A 17,490-nucleotide genomic window follows, 5' to 3' on the forward strand; every position below is an offset into this window, starting at 1 on the left:
TTAATATAAACCCCTAATCCTGCAGACACTCCAGCACCTCTCCAGGATGAGCATTACAGTCAAGGTTGATGCTTCTGACAGAAAAGGACGCAGACGCTCATTGGGTTACACAAGTTCTACAAAGAAGAGAAATATACTGGGTTTTGGTGTTCGAGGTAACTTCACTCTGTGGTCGATGAATCTTAATGGGCACAATTAATTTCCTTTACGCCTCAAGTGCCCCTCAGTTTCAGAGAGAGAGACATTATTTCAGCACCATTAGATTACCCTGCAGAATAGGTTGTTTAATTCAACGCCATATCATGGGCAGCAATAAATCCTAATAGCTTCACAGTAAAGAAGTTAAAGGTGCAGATCTGAAAAAAAACTAATAAACAAGAACCAATTATTTTCAAGTGCCATTCACAAAAGCCCGGTGTGCTGCCGCTGCTGGTTGTGGCATCTTGAGATGCCTCCTCTCTCCTCCTTGAGCTCACAACATTTCAAAATGTTCCCATAAAACACACTTAATGATCCACAGTGACAAGTTCTGCTGCCACGACGCATTTCTGATTGGATCCCAATAACAGAACAGCGGACGGAAACGGGTATTTAGAATAATGAGTGAAATCAACAGCTATGTTCTGTTGGGTTCCTTGATTAAACGCGCTGTTCCCAAAGCAAGTGGCAACACTGAGCCTATGTGGCATTTATGTTTACCGAGGCATTACAGTAGCTGAGAGAGCACATTAAACCCTTCATTGAAAATGCTCTGTGATGGCCACTTTCCTCCTCGCCGAGCCTCTTTTGAGACAAGGAGGGTAATTATGATAATTCAGTTGTTAATTACATTTACATACATCAGGACGTGAACAGTTGAGCAGGCAGTTTGCATGCATTGGAGAACTCATTAAAGTTTGAGTATTTTTCATATCTCCTCTAACATACTCTTAATTGAGGCTTTTGGTTGTTCAGCAGAACGGACACAAACTCGTGCTCCACCCCACCCCCTCAGCACCACCACCACCACCAGCACCCTTTGGGTGTCGAGTTATCATGCTGGGGAGAAAGGCAGGAAAACAAACAGACTTGTTGACAAGAGGCCAGAGTTCAGGAGCACACAGCCGCCATTGAGACATCAGCGCTAACCCCGCTTCAACAGCTTAGGTCAAGAATCAAATTTCCCCCGGCAACCCCTCCCGAATATCCAGAAGTTAAAAATCATAATCCAGACCAGCGCTCGGAGGGAAACCTGAGCTTCTAATGTAACCAGAAGTCGGGTCAAGATCCTTGTCTCCCTACTTCACACAGGGGACTTAGCCCGGCTCTGTATGATAAGGTGGCTGCAGTCAGGTAATTAAGCCCATTATCAACTTAATGCAAGGTCCCTGTCTGATGACACGTATGCCACCTCTCGGCACTTCACAGATTAATTTAAGCCCTCTAACCGCCTGACAAGATTCTTCACTGTAATTGATCTCTCGGCGACTCTCCTGCGCTGATTCACCATGTGGTACACAACTCACACCCACTTCAGCGTGGTGCGTTTTAAAATATCAAGCTACAATAGGATGGCTATTAGCTCCTGATCTATTGCAGGAAAAAAAAGAATAAAGGCTTCTGTGAAGTTGATGAGGTAGCCATGGAAACGCAACTTGAAATCCCAAGGTAAGGTGGAGAGGATGACCTCTGCATACTGTGCACCATACTTCTACAATGTATTCACAGCATATATATATATATATATACACACTGTATATATGTATTCATAATGGTGGCGGATAAGGTCTGAGATTAAAGAATTTGATAGGGTCCGAGCTTCCGCTGGAGCAAGTGCCTCAGCTTGCCTCATGGTAATAAAGAAACGGTCTTCTGAAGAGGCTCAGTCCCACTGGGAGCTATCCCTCATTCCAAGGCGAATCTGTAATTTCTGTCTGCAAATGAGCCCTTTCCCCAAGACTAACACACCCCTCTTTTCTTTATCACACCTGAATTGCATCCAAAATTAAAAGGCAGCCATCTGTGACATGCCATGCTGCAACCCAACAATAGAGCACTTACACAAAGGACAGTGAATTACACAAGAGGCGCTCTCACCTTCAGCAGGATCCCCTGGCCCGAAGTCCAGGTCGTAGCGCAGGATGTAAAAGTTATTCCACACGTATAGCTGGTTGTCCCTGGGGTTGTAATCCACAGCGGTGATGTACTGGTACTGGTTGGGGAAGAGGATGTCAGTGTACTCGCCTTGACTCAGCTTGGTGTTGTAGATGTAATCAATTTGGCTCCGGCTGGCCTCGCTCTCGTTCTCTTCGTAGGTCGAGCGCACCACGTGGAGCACGCCGCACACCATGAAGGCGTTGGAGGCAGAGCGCTTGTCGTACGCCGTATCCCATGTGGCTTCAAAGCGGAGGGTGTACGGGTTGAGCTGGCTCACCACAATGCGCCCATTGTTCTGCTCTGTGGCGTAGATCACCCATAAGCCCCTCTCGTCTACCGCAAGGTCAATGTCAGTCTTGCCGCCCCAGCGGTAAGGCGAGGTGTCGTGATAGTTGGCATTATTAACGATAGCCTCGCCGCTTTTGATGCGAGTGCGCAGGTCAAACTTGACAATGTTGCGAGTGCGTTCCTTGTTAAAGAAGATGGCGCCATCGTAGGCCACGAAGCCCGTTCCGTCAACACGGTGCGGCAGTTTATAGGTGGTCGTCTGGCGACCGTTTTTGAAGTCCTCCAGAGAGGCGTACTCAATGAGGGTGTCGGTGCGGTACGGCGTCCAGGGCATGAAGAAGACTTTGTCGCCGGCCTGCAGCGGGTCTTTGCACCACGACCCCGCTTGCTGTTCTGCCTCGAACAGGAAGGTGGCGTCTCCTACACCCTTCAGAGTCCCGGGACAAATGAAAACTAGTAGACAGAAGAGAGTGAAACAAAATACAGTAAGGCATAAAATATTTCAACCATGTGTTGACACATTTGACACGCATCATTCTTGCTGCTGTACAACTCAAGTGCAGGATAAAAAAGATCAGGGATTGTGAATTTGGAGGAATGTTTTAACTAATGCTTTTGCACTATTGCTAATGAATAGGGAGAAAAAGAAAATAAATGAATGCATCGTAGTGATTCTTCAGAATGAGAAATGTGACGTGAACTTGCATCTCAAGGGTCTGCTGCTACATCCTAACAGGGACAAAACAAAATAAAATATGAACAAAAAGGGTACAAAAATCCTGCAAATGAAAGACATGGGAAATGGGAGGAGTAGAGTTCACACTTTCTTTTTTTAAATACCAGCCTGTCTCTGACGTCAAATGCCACATGAACAGCTGGGTATATGGACACACTGCACATGCATACTGACGTGACTGAGGTCGTAAACCAAAATGAAAAAGGGAACAGACTTCACATCTTGTGATAAGAGTGAACAACAGGTTGTCAATGGTGGTGGCGGCAGCAAAGCAGAGGTAAAATGAAAGTGGAGGTTGGGGAATAGATCGAACAACAGTCGTAAAGGATTTTCACTACTTCTGCGGCAGAAGACAAGAGTAACCACTGATGGGTGAGAGAGGCCATGGCAAGATTCCCATTTAAATTAATTGGTTCTGGATAAAAAAAGAGACATAGTTGTTTTCCTTTCAAACTTTTTTTTTTTTGTTTGTCTGTGCCAATCTCACTCAGCCATCACTGCTATTTCACATCACGTGCTATGGGTGCAGCAGAAGTTGGGCCAAGCAAACTAAGACTACGCCAAATAGGAATATATACACACAACTACTCATTCTTCAAGGGTTCACACAGTGCTAGGCAAGAGTCCCTGGAACAAATCAACACCCAACAGTTGGTGTTTTCTTCCACATTGCGAGAAAAAAAACTACATCCGATGACCGTGGATGTCATTTGAAATTCTGTTTTTGAAATTCATTTGGACTCCATGGGTGCAAACAATCCTCCTATGGGTTTAGCATTTGACAGGAGAGGCAATCAGGTGGGGGGAGGAGACGTGAGGGGAGCTGTACTCAACACCACAGAACAAGGAGCCAGAGGAAGGGGAGGGGGGAGGACCAGACCACTCATTTACCTTTTTGCTCCACTTCTATTTCAGGCATTGGAAAAGAAAGCAAAAAAGAGTGCAAGAGGGAGAGAAAGGTTATCATGAGTCAACTACCAGGTACAAAGAGAAGAATTAGCTGGAGGATATGACCATGAGATGAACTGCAGGGCTGCTTCGGGAAGAAGAGCTAGGGGGGGAAAAAAGTGTTTGTGAGTGAAACGGCCTCTCATCCTAGGATATAAAAACAGACAAAGTTATGGCTGGAGACAAGCTATGTGCCATGCTTTCCAGCGCATTAAACCTTTCATTCCTACCGTCTTTAACTGCCAAAAAAATAATGCATTGGCCGATGTAAAATAAATCCCTCTAAAAATGCGTCTCCTAAGTGGCAGGAGAGAGAAAAAAAATATATCCTGGTCATATTTAGATGGATAGCATTCTTAGAGAAACATCACAGGAGTTATTTTTGGCATGTATTGACTGAAGGGGTGGAATTTGTTCAAACTTTATAAACACAAATCAAAAACTCGATTCCAAACTTGCTCGCCCACACACGCAAAACATGACACGGTGCTAATGTTACAGACCAAACTCTTTAAATGAGCCACAGAGAGCAACAGCACATGAGATGACTGATGAACAGTCGGCCTAATATGGAGTTTCTTTAGTGGACTGTTGAGGCTGCGTACACTCCACTGGGTGGAGGGGGGTGGAGAGGCTGGAGACAATATGTGAAAGATTAGAAGTTTAAAAAAAATGAGAGCACTAGAGGTTAGTCGGGGGTGGGGGACAGGAGGTGAAAGGGAGGTCTGTTTGAAAGAAGAGAAAAAGAGGTGAATATTTCGGAAGATGTTTACAATTCATCAATTTGAATACTAAGTACTTTCACAGGCAGGGATGAAGCCTAAAGCTGCTCTTATAAACTACTTTAAAACACCCTTTTAAGGTAGATTAACTCAAATCAGAAACCATAGACAGAGTTTAAATAGTGCCGGATTTAACCAGCTCTACGGTACATTTAATTAAACCATGTTCACAGTTAAACACTAAAGCTGATCCATGACCGACTACAGGAATTTGTTTTAACTTTTGGGATTTTTATCACTTATACTGTTTTACTCTGGAAGTCTCTGTAGTCTGTTTCTACAGGACATTAGTGAATGTAATGTGCTATTGTAAGACCTATAATGTGTCCATTTCTTTGTAATTTCTCCTTTATGATCTCAGCAAAAGACACAAAATCTAAAGGACAGTTATTAAAGCCGTTTAAAGGGTCAGTTCCCCCAATTTTCCCAGTTACCCCTGGTCATGCAGATAGTTTGGGTTATATTTAGTTTGGAAATATACTGCTTTTAACAACTGTGTGTTCTTTTCCAACATTTAAACTGCATGCCCTGTTTTATGTTTTTGTTCTGATGTATTTTAGGAAGACTTTTAAACAGCATGCCTTGTCTTTGTTTCTATTTTTGATGTATTTTAGGAAGCCTTTTGTACCACCTTTGCCAGGGACTAAAGATGAAAAATGTCCTCTTGGCTAATTCTGGCATTTTTTTTATACCATGTGTATTTATTAACTTGCACTGTCCCTTCTCAAATAAACTAAACTAAAACTAATCTGCCTCTGAGATTTTCCTTCACCATCCAAATACAATAGAGGTGAATGTAATTTTGTTTGTGCTGCTCACAGCAACATATTTCTTAAGTAGAAAGTTGTTCCAATCAAAAGTTTTCTGTGGATTATCCACAGTAACAGGGATACTGTTTGTGAAAAGGATTTAGCTTTTGAAATTTTTTTTAAATGTCATTTTTTCATTGTTGTGAGCACCGCAAGCTTCAAACCACAAATTCCATTTACTTCTGTCGTGCGGAGGTGGAAGCAGAAATGTAACACGGACAGAGATGGTGTTCGATAACATTGTATTGAATCCAATATATTGAATACAAAGTAAACTCGTGATTAACTAAAACTCAAAGATTCCATTTATAACTCTAAACACTAAAACACTACAGTTTTTAGTGGCAGAAAATTAATGTTCCCAACCTGCTACGACATGAAAAGACATGTTAAATACGTATCACTACATTGTAATAACAAACACATTCCTACTAACTTTTACAACATATTTTTCATGAGCTACTTTCCCTAAAAACTAAAGATCAGGCTTAAAATATTGATATGATATGTATAGAAGTTGATCTTGTTGAACTACAAAAACACCCAGTCTACTCGCGGTCATAGGGGGATGATTCTTCTCCCTCACAAAAAATCTTTGGCCGAGTTCAGATGCTGGCTTGCAGAGAGCACATTAACCAGACAACAATCAGACGTTTAATTTAAGCCATTACATTAACATAAATAACAATAAGGTCCAATAAGGAGGTCTTTAGCCTTTGAGCTTAACAAATCTGGGTATAGAGCTCAACAGTCGCAACGTCATGGAGAAGTACTACACTACTTACTAAGTTACTAAGTGTAACAGAGACGTCTCTGATTGGTGGAGCTCTCTGTTTCAAATGTTTACCACACCCACGAACGGCTAGTGGGGGTACATGCTCGTACGTGCTGCTCCCGGATTTCAAACGGGGCCAATATGGCGGCTCGTTTGGAAACTTTCTCTATAATGTGAAAGTAGTTCACCGAAATGTGTTTCTGAAAACATTTGAAGCAAGAAATAAGGCGTGCAGTTGCTGAATCTGTCTTCATTTTAGATCGACAATGGTTATTTTCAGGAGTTTCCAGAGGTGGCAAGTTGCCATTCGCAATGGTTTATGGGATAAGTAGTAAATAATTATGTACACAGTCTTGTACCTTTGCCTTTTTTCTGTTTTTCAATGTTTTTATTGCTCCGAATCAAATGTTTTATGGTCATGATTCACCTCGTAGCTGGTTGGCTTGGTTCCATGCTTAAAACCCTTTATATAAGGATTGTCTGAAATGTCAATGAAGTGAATGAATGAAAGTTTCTTTCTGGAATCGGAGCCGTTCAAAAAGTGGGCGTTCACTGTTAAGCTTGATTTTGCCAACCGGGAACCAGATCCAAAAAGGAAGCAGCTATCAAAACCCCAAACCTGAAGACGGATATCTCAAAACCTGCATAAAAAATTAAACCAAAACTATCTGCATGGCTGGATTCCACTGGAGGTAATTGAGAAAATTGTAATTGTAATTTTTGGTGAACAGACCCTTTAAATGGCAACACTTCAATACATCAACTTAATTTATCATTATTAATGCTAGTCTTCCAGTTGAAGTACCATCTGTAAAACAAACTTGCAACTGAAGAGAGACTGTAGTTACAGTACAGCTGTCTAGTCTACAGACACTTTAATAATAAAAAAACACACAATAAGAGTTCAGTATGAGATTTGGATGGCGATACTTACTATAGGGAACACACTCATACTGGACCTCTAAGTACTTGTAGGTGCCAGGGCATGGATCAGGAAAGACATCAGAGCCAGTGACAACCACACACTGCGTACGGTTGTTGCACCTAGAAAAAAAAAAGATTGACCAGAGATTTCATCATGACTACCCACAGCAAGAGTACTCGGCAAAAGACAACATTAATAACACAGAGTGGGGAAAAGAGTTCATGGTTACAGCTACAAAGAAACAGATGAAATCCCAGCCAGGACTGTCACATATGCATTCTAGTTTAACCCTTGGCAAACAGAGAGAGGAATGAAAGCATTAAGATGGATGTAAATGTGATAATGAATAAGAGAGTGAGAGGGCAGCTAAAGGCATGTTAGGAATTTGCGATGGCATTTCCTTTAACAGCGTCTTCATACCGCTATTGAAAGGGAAGACATTCATTAAAACACATACAGTAGGACAGGTGGCGGTGACATGCGAGTGGACTGGAATGGTGGCTCCTCTGTACAGTATGTATGTAACAAACACGATGCGAATGTGTCTTTATTTATAAGAGGTTATTTGACCTCAAGTATGAAATAATGAATAGTGAATTAACAGTCTGATGTGTGAAGTGTGTGTGTGTGTGTGTTTGCAGATGTTTCTGGGTGCTAAAAAAGTTCAAGTATAGAGGGAGAGGGGGGGAAAAAGAACAGCAGAGGACGGCGTTTGTGTAAATAGTGTATAGGGTGAAATTGGCTCCACTTCAATCAAGTTCTCTTGAGGCCAAGGGATTGAGAATAATGTCAGCAGCAACAGAGGCAAACAAGAAGAAATTGACACCAAAATAGGACATTCAACAATTTGCAAGCCGGAGATAAATATTTTAGAAGGTCAGTAGCAGTCATGCAAGTTGGACATACATTTCAACATTGGACATGACTTTCAAAGAATCATTAGTAATTCAAGAGGCTTTTCTGTCGCTGCAAAATGGGATTGTGCTGCACAACAACCCCACAAAGCCTTGACTCTGCACTTTCAACTACGCAGGACGTTAGAGTCATGAATAAAAAGGTAAATGTATGTACATTAACCAGAAGAGACTTTGCTTTTAAAGCCGCACTCGAAATCCAGCTATGCGTTTTCATAACAAAAGCCTTCCCCTCGCAACTAATGGATTATTAAACATTATATATATGAATAAAAATGTGCAAAAGTCCATTATGAAGTTATGAAATAGCATCAACTCCAACATCACTGACAGTACGGTGCCAGCTGCACTTAAGAGATTCACTTCTATGGCTTCACTGCAGTGAGAGTTGCTGAGAGGGACAAGGGTCACTGCATCAAAATGTGAAGTGACTGACAGCAGATGAAAGCAACAGAGTCACTTCAACTACACCCAGAGATAATCGATTTAATTCAGTGGTTTGAAAGCCTGACTGACACTAGTGCCGAACAGCAGAAACTACATTTACTCAAGTAATGTACTTATGTACAATTTTCAGATACTTGTCGTTTACTTTAAACATACAAAAGATAGTATTAACTCGTTAAATATGATGCATTCTAATGTATTATTATTAATACATTTATATATAATAATATTTGCTCCACTTCCACCGGCTACAATATTAGATTGTTGCTTACATGTTGATGCATCACTCATAATAACCTTCAGATAATAAAATGCATATAATAATATAGACCTTTTCATTGCCATTCAGTTGCTAGGGCAACAGCTTTCTACTTCCTGTCAGCTTCTACATTAACAGACATTGCAACAGGTAATACAAAGGGGCCCATTCAGAAGGTTTATGTTATTGGTTTGAAAAGGTCTATAGACCTTGAAAGGAGCCAGTCGGCATCATAGTTGATTTCATACTTCAGTACATTGTGGTTGCGTCCGTAATTCCATACTAACATCCTATTTAATACGCTTAAACAGTATGTGAGATATTTTAGTATGTCTAAAACCTTAGTATGAAACCAATAGTATAACATACTACTAATAACAACGTTCATAACAGACATTGACGGACAGCTCTGTAACGTCAATAAAGCTTCAATTTAACTGTAAGTATAAGATTTCACTTTGCTATGTGTAATATATGTTTATTAAATTAGTTCAGACTTAGATTCTCGCAAATCGTCGTTTGGTCACATGAGGTTGGCACGGGTTACCATGGTTACGCATCTCCAACCGGCAAGGAGGCTCTCAGGAAGTGACGTCGTAAATTATTGCTCAGTGCGTCCGAAACGATACATACTACTGTTTATACACACAAAAGTATGTAGAACGATAGTACACATATGAGTATGTAGTGCATAGTATGCCATTTCAGACGCAGCCTGTCAATACTTAAATGTTGACTGAACCACAACATTAAAGTTGCGAGCCAGACAACCAAAACAATGAGTCGAAAGACGTCAAAGCTGAGGGGAACTGCCTGTTAATACTTAAGTGTTTTTACTTAAGTAAAACTTTTAACTTTATCACCTTTTAAGTTGATATGGCAAATATGTTTGCAAACTATTACCTATTTACACAGCCAGGAGATACGGAGCAACATTAAAGTTCATTTGGAGTCCTGTTTCTGGCCAACTGATGAACATAAGTCCAATATTCACTCTCTTTTAATTTATTTTTTGTTATTATGAAGCATCATTTTTTCAAGATAGAAAACATGGTATTGCCATGCTTCTTTTCAATAAACATAAACAAAGATAATGTCAAAAGACACAAGAACACAATAAATACATAATAAAAAAGAAAACAAAAAATACTGAATAATAATAATATACTGTATATATAAAATAAATAAATAATAATACAAATAATACTATGAGTTGTATAACTTAGCCTACAAAATGTTCTAGCCAACATATCAAGGAAAAACACAAGACCTCTAAGCCATATTCAGTCTCTTTTTTGCTCTGTTTTGGTCTCTACCAACTCCTGAGGGGAATATCTGGCTCTTTAGCTGCTAATTGCTGCACTACTTTGTCTGATGTTTCAGTTTGTTAGAGCTTTTTCACTGAAACAGCTGCCTACTTTGGTTGAGTCCAATGAGAGCAGCAAGACTTGACTGAACCAAAACAGTAAAGTCGCGAGCCAGAAAACCAAAACAATGAGCCGAAAGACATCAAAGCTGAGGGGAACTGCAGAGTAGGGTGATAATTCTCTGTGGGTGTGTCACTGCATTTGTATCCATTTTTAATGTAAAAATATCAATTAGTGCAGCTAAGTAAAAGATCTCAATACTTTTCCACCACTGCTCATTTATTTCACATTGTGAGAATGCACTCTGGTATTTATTGTACTGCAATTTTTAGATGCTTTGAAGAAAAGGGAGGTGTTGTTGCTAAGCATTTAGACACGCTTCCTCTGTTTTAAACTGCCGCTGAAATCGCTGCATGTAATCTCTATTGCACTGAGCACAATCCCGTGGTGTTTAAGTGTTTGAATCCTGCTTGCTTTTCTATCTATCTAAGAGCTTCACCTCTGACCAGAGGAAACATCTATTCTGTTAGTTTCACTGGGTCAGGGAGTCTGTGGCTATTGAAATGAGGTAATGTAAGTCAGCAAAACAGCCTTACATTCTTGTGTGTGTGAATCGTTTTTGAACCTACACAAGTAGAAAAGAGAGCGGTGGAGGGAACAAGGTCAGCAGAGAGAGAGAGGTCGGACATTTACAGTACATCTCTGAGGGAACGATCACCTGACTATTAAACAGGACCAGTAACCTGAGTTTCCATCAGTACCTTTGTACATTTTCCCCTTTTTTTTATCACAACATCCAAACATTTTACTTGACAAAACACTTTGATGTAGATGTTGTTGAAAATCAAGACATTCGATTCCTGTCTAGCTGCTTTTGTTGTGAAAAATGGGTTGCTGATGAATACTTTTTTTTTGTCGCAATTTCCAAACCAACAAAACTGCCACTCTGTGCGGCAGACTTCCCACTGTTTCTATCTCCCCAATCCTGTTTAATATGTTTGTTTATCTGTCTCTGGTGCTGTTGCCTTTTGTTAATCTTCCCCCGACATTGGCAGAGAATTGTGTCTTAATGTTTCGCCGTTTAAATATCCTCCTTGTCTTAGTTTACCGCGGACTGAAGGAGGACTGATTAGGGTCTCCCAGAGCTTTGTGACTACTTTAACATCCCTGGTTATCACATCAACCTTAATTACGGTCAGGAGCCCATTTCCTCTGATCTGAATCATTAGAATAATTCTGGCTAAGGACTTGCGGTGCAGAGTCTTCTCAAAGCTTTCGCTCGCTCAGCGCCTCCAGGGAATCTTCTATGGAGATAGGTTTGAAGTTCAGCTGCAGCAAGTGAGAGTCTGACTTGTCAACAGATGTGGTGCAAACCAAGGGGCATGGACACTGTCAGCGGCATGTTACTGTACAAGAGTACTGGGACTCAGCTGTAAATTCAGAGAGACAGAGTAAGACAGTAGGACTTGATCTATTCCTGAGCTATTCTGTACTGCTGCATCTCATGGGAGGTAAATACAGAAGTGAATGAGGGAAAACAAACCCAGAGGAGTAAGATGGTGGGCGATGATGAGCAGAAGCTAGCCTAAGGGGGGCCAGGTTAGGGCAGAGCAGTGCATTAGAAGATGAACTGCGCTGGTTACTATTTATGAATAGTTCATCCAGTGCCCTTTAAAAATACACACACCTCTAGGGGTGAGCCGCAGCAGTCGAGTTGAAGTGTTGCTGTGCTGTCGTTTGACAGCAAAAGCAGCATCCTGTGAGAGGGTAACCAGGATAAAAGGCATGATGATGGGCACTGCTCGCTACCTGAGGCAAAGCCACTTCAATGCAGTACAAGTGTTTGAACAAAGCAAGCCCAATGTTCCAGATAGGGAATTAAGAGGGTGTTCATGTGACTCTCAGTCTCTCTGAGCTGCACTGATTATGACTCAAACAGCAGCAACAACGCGCAGCTGGTGTGAAGAGCTCTGCCGCAGCGCATGCATGTCAATTCCTGCCTGTCAAGAATTAATCGGTGCCCCAGTTTTCTGATTTCGAAAATGCCACCTACATAATCTAGTCAATGAAGGAAAAAAGAAAAAGGTGCGAGATGTTGATTAATTGTCCGGTATGTAGGTGGCTGCACGAGCAGGGTGATAATTTAAACGTTTCTTTTGTGTGCAGAAATGTTTTGGCGCAGAAGGAGAGAAAAAAAAAAAGAAGGTCCGTACTTTGCCAGCTCCTGGTTATGTTTGTGAAATAAGATCCCTCCTCTCCCCCAGCGTTTTACCTTTGTGATATAATCTTGTAGGCATCGGGGAGATAGCAGTTGACGTTCTCCATCTGGAACGGGTCAGCGTCACAGATCTTGTTGTCAGTTCGGCCGTAGTTGGCCGTCTCGATCATAATGACATCACTCCCCGGGCAGCGGAGATCAATTGCGTATCCTTCACACGAGAGCTCCCTCCTGACCAGCCCGAAAGGCAAGGCCGCGCGGCTGAACCCTGACGGAGACACGAAGACAGACAGAGACAAAACTTAGAGAGGCAAATAATAAAAGTAATGAGTTAAAGGGATCACTGCTTCAATACAATAAAGACCACACATCATGCGGTAAAAATCCGCTGGCACAAAATAAATAGGCAACAGCAGTCCAATGTTTACCACAGTTTTAAACAGACGGGCCATTACACGCGATACAGGAATGGAGAAAGACGAAACAATTCATCTCTCCATCTCTCTGCGGTCTTGGATGTTGGCTAAGACATCAAATCGAAGTCATTGGAGACCAATGGTAACCTCATAAATTCTTGAGCAAACACATAGGCTGCAGAGCGTCAGGAAGGCCTCCACCTAGTAGGGAACATCCACCGAGGAGCCAAACCTATCTGGACCCAGAATAGTTTGTTTTACAGTCGTGAAAGCCCCCTCATTTGTTTCTTTTGCTTTACTTGCTCTGTAAAGAAAGATAGAGGAAAAGACAAAATCCGGGCAGAATGGGGTGTAATATAATCCATTTTACAGTGTCGGGGATCGAAGAGTCTGGAGTCCACACACAGGAGGAAAAATCTATACGTGGAACACAGCAGATGGGAGTGCAGCCAAACAGCTCTACTTTGGGGGAAAATTAACTATTTCACTCAAATCTGTCCCCGCTTTCAGCAAATTACAATGAAATAGGTTATTTCTTCCTCCGCATTTCCTTTCTCTAAGTAATAAAATGTCATGTCACAAATAGGGTGGAACTAAAGATATGCAGATTTGCAAAGGAGAGAGAAAAGCAATAAAAAAAAACTAAAGAAAGAAAGAAATCCATTATCTGAGGTTAAAATGATCCACGAATGTCTGCAATTCTGAGAAAACAATTAGGTAAAATCTAAGTAGAACATGCAAATGTGTTCCATTTAAGAAGTGCAAGCAGAGCGCTGCATGAGCTGTCAATAATCGCCGTTGTTTGCAGCAATAGTGGGGTCCCTGAGGGGGCAGCTACCATTTGTATTTTCTGCACTGCTCTCCTAATTAGCCCTCCTTTCAGCCTGTTGCCTTTTCCATGCTCCCATTGGCTCCCGAGCATTGTCATGTACTAACACTTACCACCTCGGGTTCACTTTGCCCCCTCACTCTAATTATCCTCACACTTCTGACAGTCAGGGCCTGACGCAATTAGCATTGTTTGAACTGCTCAAAGTTGAAGTGGTTCCGGCTTGAAATTCCTACCCCGAAACCCCCCGACCCACATTTCTGCTAGCCATTTCAGCCCGCTGTGCCTGGCTCACTTATAATGATACTCTATGTCAGTCCGCACATGTCACCCCAGCAAACACAGACATCTGTGAAACATTGTTGAGAGTATAATGTTGGAGTCATCCCATATTAGGAGAAACCTCTGCATGCACTAGTAGTGGTAGCAGTATAACAAAATATGAAACTAATGGTATAAATTCTCTGGCATTCGGCCACTAGACATTTCATTATAGTGCCATGATCTGTCTAATGGCCAGTAGATTCTGCTTAGCTGGACTGTTTATCACCTCATTAGAAGACGTCAGTGTAGCCGAACCATAAGTGGAGGGCTGTGGGGTCACTCCATCTATTCCAATAACCACTACAATTACCCAAACCTTTCAGAAAACCTGTCCAGAATGGTGGATGATAAAACACAGAGTGAAGTCGCCGGCTTTACTGCGAAGACTAATGATCGTCCCGCCTGCCATTCCTCATGGAACGAGTGACGGGTTTATCACGGCAGCTACAGACAGCAGACAGAAAGAATGCATTTCATGGGGTTTTAAAATTCTGAGCGGAGAGACCCGTCTTTCGGGCTAAAACACCCTCACGGACACACGCACGCACACACATGCACAAGCCATCTGCCTTTGTAACCTCCTTTCTCTGGCTGTCCACTGGAGACTCTGCCCATCTATCAGACCACTATGGCATGATGGCATGCTGCTGTCAACAAAGGCCGAGCGATTGATTGGGTTTGTGCCTCGCCGGCTTCCACCTCCCTCGCCTGTATAGATCTCTCTGGTCATAGGCTAACACGGCATCAATTAGGGGGAGTATCTAGACTGTACTGGCGACCTAAAGAACAAATTGCCTTTTCTCAAAACTGCGTACAGTCTCTGCCTCATTAATGACTGTCTTTTCAACTTGTAACTGGGCGAGTAATGACAAATCTGTCTAAAAAGTTAAAATATATATAAGGGAGATTTTTTGCTCTGTAGGACGAGAGCTGAATTCAAGGGAATGTATTTTCGGTCGACTTAACTGGATGCTGCTTAAGATCTTAGGATTTAAGCACAGCTAAGAAAGGAAAGCCGTGTGACAACAAAGGTTTCTGGATGTAGGTATTCTTCTGTGTTGATTTGCTCGGGTTTAAACAAGTTTTTGCGAGATTTCGGAGAGAGAGGAAGATTTGTTTGTGTGCACAAATGTCAATGTCTTTGGGAGGTATGAAAAGCTTTTCATCTCGCGTTCTGTGCTTTGTTTGACTGCTCAACTTTGCAGCAGTTGAAGACTGCGACAGAAGGGCACCAGCTGCAGGGAAAAACGGTGTCAAGAAAACTGCAGGAAAAAATCCATAACACGATCCCCAAATGTGTAAAAAAAAGTAGACGGAGAATGGTCTGCTCGCTGTGTCTGTACCTTAAATTAACATTAAATTACACAATCAGAGAGGGAATTGAATAATGCTTTATATGACTTAGTCAAATTGCCATGGTAACCACTTTGACTTAGCCATAATTGGCTGTGATCCCCATCCCTGACCTTGTTGACACGAAGCCTTATCATGCATTCTGGTCAGTGAGTGACTGTGAGGAAAGTAGCTTTTCAGATTCCTCCCCCTGACCTGCCTGCTAAGCCCTCTATTGAGCTCAGGAGAGCAAAGGCAAGGGCCCAGGACTGCCTCTCAATATGTTGCATTCTGGGAGTTTCTCTGCTTCTCCAGTTGACAGCCTATAATTCACTGGCGACAACCCCCCAACTCCCACCCCATAATACATATTTTGTTTTCTATCAACACCCTTGAAATTGGAAGCGGTACTGTGGCTCAGATGGGTGCATCTGAAACCATCCACAGAGTTACACTCGGTGGCTTTTAAAACCCTGGAGATGAAGCGAAAAGATAATGGATGTTTTTGGTGTCGAGATATAGACATTTGGCGACTGCAAGGCGTCAGACCATAACACTCGTGTTGAGTTTGCCGCTCTGTGTGTGTTAGCAGTCCTGACCAACCTTTAACCCTATAAACTCCACTACGTCAGGACATCAGACGGTGGGAGAAAGAACTGGAGGAATGTTTGATCAGTCCAAAAGGGGGGAAAAAGGGCAATTTTTGGAGGGTAGACAGAGTGGCGAGGGCTGGCACAGACAGAGAGCAAAGGCGTTGGTTGACGCTTGTCATCCTCCATTAAGGTTCCTTTGATTGGCCTTTGTGGTCCTGGAAACGGCAAACAGCTGCATGCAAATGGCCCTGTTTCCCCATGGCTGGCCCCCATTGTTCTGGGCTTGGGTTTGACAGGGACGCTTTCTCTGCAGCATAAAGGAGGGTGTAGCCTTTAGTCAAATAAGAGTGCCCCCACCGTGGTCACAGCAGGAGTACTTCAAGATTGTTTGTCTTTTTATGTTGTTTTATTCCCGATATTACTGGTAGCCAACATCTTTGGAAGAAAGCGCAGATCCTAGAGTCAAGCTTTTCTTCCAACAGCGGGGGATGCCTCCGTAATCCAATATCCGGAGTGACAGAGTGGTCTTGTTTTGCTCTGGTGGAGATTTTCAATGATAATTCATAAAGTAGGATAAAAAATATATATTTTTTAATATAAGGGAACAAAGCATCATCAATGTTTTGCCTCTTCTTTTTCCAGCTCCTTTGTTCTTTACTGCAGTATTTCTAGTCTGTTCAGTGGAACTTTTTGACTGCTAGCCAAGGAATAAAATTTACTTTAAAAAAAATAAATCCACGAGACCACTGTGATAAACCTTTTATGTATTTAATAAAACAAAAGTACACTTCACTGTCCATGCACACGCCTCTAAACTGACAAACTAAACACTTGGACTAATTCATCTTACACTGTACAAAGACAACACTCCAAAAATGTCCATTCCCACATCCCTAAATTTCTGAGGCGTCCAGTGTTGCTGCCTAAAAATGTGCGACACGCATTCACAAGTGCTTTGCATGACCGCCCATCAGAAGTGAGAGGCACACAGGGCCGAGGTGGGAGATGAGAAAGGAGATTTGGGATTCACAAAATAACACCTGCTTTTCAAATACAGACAACAACCCGAGAACTCCTCACTCAGCCACAGCGGCTCAGATTTCATTTCAACCGTCGAAATGCGGCGAAACACTGAAAATCTAGTTGGACATATGGCACCATTTCCCATGACACTTTAGTCCCCGCTCTAGTCCACCTTGCTGGGAATTGTTTCTAAAGACGGTGTCAGACAAGACCACAAACCCCGGGGCTACTCCCGCTTTTCCCAGACAACTGCTATCAGACACTCTTGATTCCGATATAAGTATACTAAAATAGAAACTGGCAATATAGGAGTCACATAGATAGAGTCCATTTGTGGTTAGATGAAGTGCTCTGAGTCATATCTTTTTT

At 42.1% G+C, this 17,490-nt stretch overlaps 1 protein-coding gene across 13 annotated transcripts in view; it reads right to left on the bottom strand.

Moving 5' to 3' along the window:
• adgrl2b.1 (adhesion G protein-coupled receptor L2b, tandem duplicate 1) overlaps positions 1-17,490 on the bottom strand; it is a 95,464-nt gene that overhangs the window by 43,534 nt on the left and 34,440 nt on the right. For 10 of the 13 annotated variants that reach the window (XM_074651481.1, XM_074651479.1, XM_074651482.1 and 7 more), the window contains exons 3-5: positions 12,659-12,872; positions 7,409-7,518; positions 2,077-2,877 (exon numbers count right to left, since the gene is read on the bottom strand). In XM_074651481.1, the coding sequence (XP_074507582.1) occupies positions 2,077-2,877; positions 7,409-7,518; positions 12,659-12,872 (1,125 nt within the window). Of the gene's footprint in view, positions 1-2,076; positions 2,878-4,051; positions 6,096-7,408; positions 7,519-12,658; positions 12,873-17,490 lie in introns of those variants that run through there. The other 3 variants (XM_074651484.1, XM_074651491.1, XM_074651483.1) reach the window with 3 other exon arrangements.

The sequence above is a fragment of the Sebastes fasciatus genome, chromosome 11 (genome assembly GCF_043250625.1).
Source record: "Sebastes fasciatus isolate fSebFas1 chromosome 11, fSebFas1.pri, whole genome shotgun sequence".
Classification (NCBI taxonomy): Eukaryota; Metazoa; Chordata; class Actinopteri; order Perciformes; family Sebastidae; genus Sebastes; species Sebastes fasciatus.